This window comes from Trichechus manatus, unplaced genomic scaffold (genome assembly GCF_000243295.1).
Source record: "Trichechus manatus latirostris isolate Lorelei unplaced genomic scaffold, TriManLat1.0 scaffold00087, whole genome shotgun sequence".
NCBI lineage: Eukaryota > Metazoa > Chordata > Mammalia > Sirenia > Trichechidae > Trichechus > Trichechus manatus.
The window spans coordinates 1,709,445-1,717,418 of record NW_004444023.1 but is presented as its reverse complement, the minus strand read 5'-3'; the positions used below and the strand labels follow the sequence as shown (position 1 = coordinate 1,717,418).

The 7,974-nt window shown below is 49.7% G+C and overlaps 1 protein-coding gene across 2 annotated transcripts in view; it reads left to right on the top strand.

The window, feature by feature from the left end:
* The window catches only part of AP2S1 (adaptor related protein complex 2 subunit sigma 1), a 12,659-nt gene extending 5,864 nt beyond the window's left edge, over positions 1-6,795 (top strand). Inside the window, exons 3-6 of one of the 2 annotated variants that reach the window (XM_023736148.1) lie at positions 4,144-4,257; positions 5,001-5,060; positions 5,263-5,325; positions 5,673-6,795. In XM_023736148.1, the coding sequence (XP_023591916.1) occupies positions 4,144-4,257; positions 5,001-5,060; positions 5,263-5,325; positions 5,673-5,801 (366 nt within the window). In that variant the 3' untranslated portion in view covers positions 5,802-6,795. The other variant, XM_004381606.2, reaches the window with a different exon arrangement.
* The last annotated feature ends 1,179 nt before the right edge of the window (positions 6,796-7,974 follow it).

The window sequence follows — 7,974 nt, the reverse complement described above, 5'->3', positions numbered from 1 at the left end:
GTCAGAGCAGTCAGTGGTGGTAGCCGGGCACCATCTAGCTGTACTGGACTCAGTCCGGTGGAGGCCTTGGTAGCTGTGGACAGTTAGTCCTTCGGGCTAGTCTTTTCCTTGTATCCTGTTCTCTTCATTCTCCCTTGCTCCCAAGAAATATCTTATTTTATGGTTGGTGAAAATATACACAGCAAAACCTGCTTCCATTCAACAATTTCTAGACACATTGATCAGTGACATTGGTTATGTTCTTCACATTGTGTCAACATTTCGTTATTTCTGTTCTAGGTGTTTCACTCCTCTTGACTTAAACTCCCTGCTCTCCAGCCATCTCATCTGTGTTTTAAAATAGTTGTGTCCATTTGGTCTCATATAGACTCCTCTTTCTCTCACACTCTACCCCCACTCCTCAGACTCCACCTAAGATAGGCTGGCCCTCTTGCTAGTCCTAGAATGTCCTGGGTGCGTTCCGGCCCCAGGGCCTTTGCACTTGTTCCAATTTAGGTGGCACCCTGGTGGCTTTTTTTTTAAAAGAACTGTAGTACTCTATGGTGACAATCTTTACTTTTCGAGCTAAACTGTTACTTAGTTTAAAGGTGACTTCAGGGGATAGTTTAAATTCAGGGTTTGAAGAGTAACTCAGGGCCTTAGTCTCAGGGATTCCTCCAACCTCAATAGGTCCACTAAGTCTGCATTCTTTAAGAATTTGAACTTCTGTTCCACATTTTTCTCCCTTTCTGTCAGGCTTCATCTGTTGTGTCCCTGATGGATGACAGGTTTAAACAGTCTAGTCAGGGAGAGCCTTACTGAAAAGGTGACATTTGAGCCAAGACCTGCAGGAGCTGAGTGAATGAGATGATATCTGAGAGAAGAACATTCCAAGCCCAAAGGATAATCAGTGCAAAAGCCCTGAGGCAGGGACAGCCCTCAGGTATGCTAGGAATAGCAAGAAGGCCAGCACTGGAGGTGGAGTAAGCCAGGGGAGGGTGGGAGGAAATAACAGAGGCAGATCGTGTGGGACCTCGTGGGCCATAGTGAGGACTTCAGCTTTTACTCTGAGTGAGATGGGAGGCTGTTGACCAGAGAAGGGAGATGAGCTGACTTAAGCTTCGGGGATTGCTCTAGAAGGCGGCAGGAGCCAAAGAAGGGGGATCACTCAGGAGGTGACTGCAGTGGCCCAGGTGAGAGCTGCAGGTGACTGGAACCGGGGTGGAAGCAGTGGGGGTGGCAAGAAGTGTTTTGGAAGTTGTTGTTGTTAGTTGCCGTCAAGTCGATTTCGACTCACAGTGACCCCGTGCAACAGAGTAGAACTGCCGCATAGGGTCTTCTAGCCTGGAAGCAGATCACCAGGTCTTTCTCTTGAAATGCCGCTGGGTGGGTTCAAACTGCCAACCTTTCAGTTAGCAACGAGTGTTTAACTATTGCACCACCAGGGCTCCAACTAAGTTGGAATAAGGGCAAAGGCCCTGGGGCAAGAACACACCCAGGGTGTTCTAGGAATCCAATCGCAAGAGGGCCAGCATGTCTGAGGTAGAGTCGGAGGACTGGAGGTGGAGTGTGAAAGAAAGAGGAGCCAGGAATGATGTGCAGATTTTGGCCTTGAGCAGCCCGTAGGATGGAGCTGGGAGGTGCTCTGTGAGGCTGGAATAGACAGCCAGAAAGGTCAGCCATCAGATGAGGATGTCGAGTGGGGCCTAACCTTGAGCCCTTAGGTTCCTCCAGGGTCCAGGCCCAGATATTTAAAACACCCATTCATTTATTCATTTATTCATGCATTCACATTGCTTGTGTGCCTCCCTGTGCTGGGGACACGGCGTGACCAGGACAGCCCTGGCCCTTCCCTCACGTGGCTCACAGTCCAGTGGGCAAGACAGACCTGTCCCCAGACAGTGACAACCCAGAGCAGGCAGGCCTGGGACTGGAGAGCCCAGAGGTGGCTAGGGTATACAGTGGGTGCACTTACTCCAATCTGGAGGAAAAGACTTACCTGACAGTATGTAGCGGGAGAAGAGCTGGGGGTCTGGGCAGACCCCCGAGAGCCTGGGAATGTAAAACAGAGGCTGAAGAGCCTGCAAGAATGGAGCAGCAGCCAGTGGAGTAGGAGGCGCTGGGAGGTGATAGCAGGAGAGGGGGAATTGCAAGGAAAGAGGAGGGTGGGTCAGTGTCAGACCCTGCAGAGGTCATGCCAACTCTTCAGGGTCAGTCCTTAGTGTGTCTCTAGATAAAACTCTCTGGGCCACTCAGCCTCCCATCTTGAACCCTGTCCACCAGAGCAGTAGTCTTCAAGACATTTGATTGCATATTTTGTTGATTTTGCTTTTGTGGTTGATTTGTGACTTAGGTGACCCCGTGTGTTACAGAGTAGAACTGTCCCATAGGGTTTTCTTGGCTGTCATCTTTTACAGAGGAGCCCTGGTGGCGCAGCGGTTGAGTGTTAAGCCACTAACCAAAAGGTTGGTGGTTCAAACTCACCTCCGTGGGAGAAAGATGTGGCAGTCTGCTTCTATAAAGATTACAGCCTTGGAAACTCTTTGGGGCAGCTCTACTCTGTCCTACCAGGTCTCTGTGAGTTGGAATTGACTTGATGGAAATGAGGTTAATCTTTATGGAAGCAGATTGCCAGGCCTTTCTTCTGCAGTGCCTTTGTGTGGATTTGAACCACCAACCTTGGGTTACCAGCCAAGTGCAAACCGTTTACACCACTCAGGACCTTTGATCACATATATGAATCAATTTTTAAAAAAGTACAGCAGGCACCTGAGATATGCTTACTTATCTATGGATTATGTATAGACATTAATAATATTTTAGAAAACATACTTCAAGTATAGAAATTAACAAAAGAATGAGCTGGAAAAAACAGAAATCCAGTGTTGGCTCTAAAGGGCTCTGATGGTGCAGTGGCTAAATGCGCGGCTGCTAACCAAAAGGTTGGGGGTTTGAACTTGCCCAGTGGCTCTGCAGGAGAACGACCTGGCAATCTGCTTCTGTTAAGATTGCTGTTGTAGGCCACAGCAGAAAACTCTATGGGGCCAGCCTACTTTGTTACACCGGGTTGCCCTGAGTCAAAAATCCACTTGAGGACCGCCAGGTGGCCACACGCACACACACACGCACACGCACACACACGCGCACACACACACATACACACATGCACGCACACACGCGCACCCAGGCCTACCGGTACCAGTTGCCGGTGGTGTAGCCTCTGACTGCTGGTGACTCCGTGTGTGTCAGAGTAGAACTGTGCTCTGTAGGGTTTACAGTGGCTGATTTTTCGGGAGTAGATTGCCAAGCCTTTCTTCCAAAGGTTCAGGTGGACACAAATCTCCACCCTTTTGGTTAGCAGCTGAGTACTTTAACCATCTCCACCACCAGGGACTCCTCCCAGGCCTAGAACAGGGATTTTCAGATTTTGGCCGAAGACACTATACTTTGGACCTATATTTATCTAACCTATATATCTGTATTTATCTATCTCTTTATTGCCTTACACATGCATAAAATTATACAGTCCATGTCCCTGATTCCTGCATATTTATTCCCAAGTTATGTATATATGTGACTGGAGTCATATTTATAGATATTACAGTTTAGTGAGGGCAAGGCCCTGGGCTTTCTTGGGTCCAGGGTGACCCCTACAACACCCAGCACAGGACCTGGCATGCAGTAGGTACACAGGAAATGTTTGTGAAGTGATTGAATAAATGAATTCTATCTGGAGGCAACGGGGGGCTCCGGAAGGGAGTGACAGGGTCACGTCGATGCTGGTGAACACGCCAGGCTCCCTAGGCTATTGCTAAAGCTGTTCCCTCTGCCTGGAGACTCCTGCTCATCCTCCAGGGCTCAACTCAGATGCCCCCTCCTTCAGGAAGCCCACCCTGACCCCCTCTGGGCTCCCCCATCCCGGCCCTGCTGGCTCTGGGTCATTCCTCTCTGGAGATGGATCTGTCTCCCCCACTGGACTGGGAGCCCTGGTAGGGGAGAACCAGGGCTGTCTTGGTCCCCACTGTGTCCCCAGCACAGGGCCGGGCACAGAGCTGGGCCCCAGGGACCATGTGTGGAATGCAGGACAAAGTATTTCAGCCCCTCTCCGTCTGGCCCGCTGGATCCTGGGCGTTCTCTGTTGCTGACGGTTTCTCTGGCCCACAGTTCCGGAACTTCAAGATCATCTACCGACGCTATGCTGGCCTCTACTTCTGCATCTGCGTGGATGTCAACGATAACAACCTGGCCTACCTGGAGGCCATTCACAACTTCGTGGAGGTGTGCGGCCGGGCAGGGCGGGCTGGGGAGGGCGGACGTGTGCGCAGACGCTCCTCTCCGCGCCTCTCTGTGGTGGATGGGACTCTCTTTCTCCACTGCTGTTTCTTTTTGTCCCCGTCTTTCCTGGTGTGTTAAAATCTGCTCCAGTGACGGACGTCCTTATGCCACTATGTCAGTCTCTGTTTCTGTCCATCCAGCCATCTCCCCATTTGTCTGTTTCCCTGTCCGCCTGTTCAGTTCTTTCTCCTCCTGTCTCAGTCTGTTTTTCTTTGCCATCTTTTTCTATTATTGTCTGATGATCTTGGCTTCTATTTCTCCCCGTCAGAATTTGTTTTTGTTTTTTTTAACTGTATTGTGCTGTAGGTGAAAGTTTGCAGTGCAAATTAGTTTCTCATTCAAAAATTCATACACAAATGATTTTGTGACATTGGTTGCAATCCCCGCAATGTGTCAGCAGTCTCCCTGTTTCCCGTTAACACCTGGGTTCCCCGTGTCCGTTCGTCCAGTTTTCCTGTCCCTCCCTGCCTTCTCGTCGTTGCTTCTGAGCAGGTGTTGCCCATTTGGTCTCATCGACTTGATTGAACTAAGAAGCACGTTCCTCACGTGTGTTATTATTTGTTTTATAGGTTTTCATTTTGGTGATCTTGCTGTCATCTCTTTCTGACGACCTTTGATCCACTCTCTCTCTCTGTCTCTCTCTCTCTTCCTGCCCATCTCTTACCATCTCTGTCTTCTCCTCCCAGGTCTTAAATGAATATTTCCACAATGTCTGCGAGCTGGACCTGGTGTTCAACTTCTATAAGGTAGGCTCTCGGTGAAGACGTAGGAGCCAGGGAGCGGGCAGGGAGGAGGGTGGGCTACAGCCCCTCAGCCTCCCCCGTGTCTCCATGGATGTCGATTTCCTGACTCTCAGGTGTCAGAGTCCCTAGGTTCCAAGGTTCGGAACCGCGTCCCAGAGGTCCCTTCCCTCACACCAGGGTCACCACTTGACCTCCCCCCACTCAGGTTTACACGGTTGTGGACGAGATGTTCCTGGCTGGCGAGATCCGTGAGACCAGCCAGACAAAGGTGCTGAAACAGCTGCTGATGCTGCAGTCGCTGGAGTGAGGGGGGCGGGCGGCCCCCCCCCGTCCCCGGACCCCAGCCTCCCCGGACTCGCCCGCTCACTGCCCCTTGCGGCCCCCTGCCTCAGCTGCCTGGGAGGAAGGGACCCAGCTGGGTCTGGGACACAAGGGAGGAGGCTGCCCCCAACTCCCCTCTGGGTCCCAGCTGGGGGTGGAGGCCACCTCCCGTGTACTGAGTAACCATGGTGTTGTCATGTGATGTTGTGAGTGTGTGTGTGTGTGGAGCCCGCAATAAACCTGTGGACCCCACCTGGCCTTGCCGTCTCTCAGCCCTGTGCCTGTCATCCCCAGGAGCCACACTTGGAGGTTCTGCCATTAGTCAGTCAACAAACACCCCTCCTCACAGAGCAATGCGGGGGATGCAGACACACATCAGACCTGCTCCTTTCCACAGAGGACCTCAAGTCTGAAAGAGGGTAACAGATTTGGAAACCACCCACTTGCTACTAAAATAATAATACTGATACCAAGAAACGAACAAAAACCATTGCTTTTGAGTCAGTTCCGACTCATGCCAACCCCATGTGTTACAGAGTAGAACTGCTCCATAGGGTTTTCTTGGCTGTAATCTTTACAGAAGTCGATTGCCAGGCCTTTCTTCCATGGTGCTGTGGGGGTGAGTTCGTATCGCCCACCTTTAGGTTAGTTGTCAAGAGCTTAACTGTTTGTGCTACTCAGGGGCCTTCAATAATAGTACTGATTGTTACGGCCACTGTAGGAAATGAATACAGTCCGTCTTAGTTTTCTACTGCTGCTGTAACACAAATACCACAATACATATGGGGGGTGGACAATTTAATCCATAACAGTCTTTAGCCCACATGATATGAGGAATGTCATTTTATTTTATCAATAACCAATTGCTAATAAATAAAATGCATTTGTTGAGTAGTGCCAACTTTCCCCACTGAGCTGTAACAAAATAGATTTGATTCACTTGGAATCCAGATTTCTGGGTTCATGAAATTGGGGTGACCCACCTAGGCCATCCACCCTTAAGTGTCCTTTTGAACCTTAAAAGAACTGGTTCCCTGGAGTCACCTTCGGGTCAAACAGTAGCTGAGTAAGCAGCTTAGTGGAGAGGTTTTGGCCTTCGGCATTGGGTTCTTTTGGAAAATCATCTGTGTGCATCCAGCTTCAAGAAGCAGTAACTTCAGGGCCTGATTAGAGGCTGTGTTTTAGGATGTATGGCGTGACCTTGGTAATTCTGTTTCTCTAACTGATGGACCCTGAAACCCTGCTGTGCTTTGATGTTATCTTCTGAGAAATTAACACAACAGTGACATATATAACCCATTTTCACTCTCCCCTTTGGAGCGTCTTCCCAACATGTTTGAGTGATGCTGTCTAGTTTGACTCATATCTACTCACAATAAATATATTCTGTTACACTAAAAAAAAAAAAAAAAAAAAAGTACTGATATATCACACCTAATAGCACTGAGTATTTCCCAGGCAGTGTTCTAAATGATTGACACGTGTTACCTTCCTTAATCCTTACAACAAGGCCAGGAGGAGGGATTAGCATCCCCGTTTTACAGGTGAGTCACTGAGCCCAGGCAGGTTGAAAGACTTGCCCAACCTCACACTGCTAGTAAGTGGCTGAGCCAGGTTGTGCCCCCAGACAGCAGGTGGCTCCAGAGTCCTGGTTCGTAACCACCAGGCTCAGCGGCCACTGGAAGCACAGGTGCTGCACGAGGTGCTGTAGGTGCGTATGTGCTTCGCACCAGTGCTGTTGGCATTTGGGGTGGGCCAGTTCTTCACGGTAGAGGGCTGTTCCACATGTGGCTTCCACCCACCAAATGCCGGGAGTGGCCCTCAGCCATTGTGACAGCAGAAGGCAGCCCCGTGTGTTTCCAGTGCCCTCTGGAGTGGCGGTGCCTATCCCTGCCCCCCCCACCACACCCGTCCAGGGCAGAGCGTAATGGCCGCCGACTGCGCCTGTGACCAGGGCCTTGGCAAGCTCAAAACAATGCCAGGCCTGTACTGCCAGCTCTTGTTAATGTTACAGCCTCCCAACTGCTGGAGGTAATGCCACGTGGCAGCCAAGAAACCTTTGGGGAACTCACCTCTTGTGTCTCAGTTTCTTCATCTGGGGAATGGCTCGATAATAGTTTTTACCTCACCGGGTGTGTTTGAGGATTAAATGAGCTAATCTATGGGAAAGTTTAGAACAGTGCTTGGTACTAGTAAACATTCATTCGACAAACATTAAGTGCCTGCTGTGTGCAGAGCCCCATCAGAGACACCGGAGAGTGGGCGCTAGCTATAATCATTACACACAGGGAAACAGGCTTGGAGAGGTGAATTCCTTTATACTGGACACGTTTTATAGATATAATCATCACAACAGTGTACAGGTAGCCCCGATTTACGATGCATTTGAGTTACAGGCACTTACAACACTACATTAGTAATATATATTACATACAATGTTGCACCGTGTGATTTGCTGATGTTACCTTTGTCATGCCAACCCTCAAAGACAAAGATTGGTTTTATAAAGATACTGATAATAAAAGAGAATAATAATGAAAACTGGGAAAAAAAATGAGGTAGTCAACTTACGTCAGAACCGACTTACAAGGGGAGT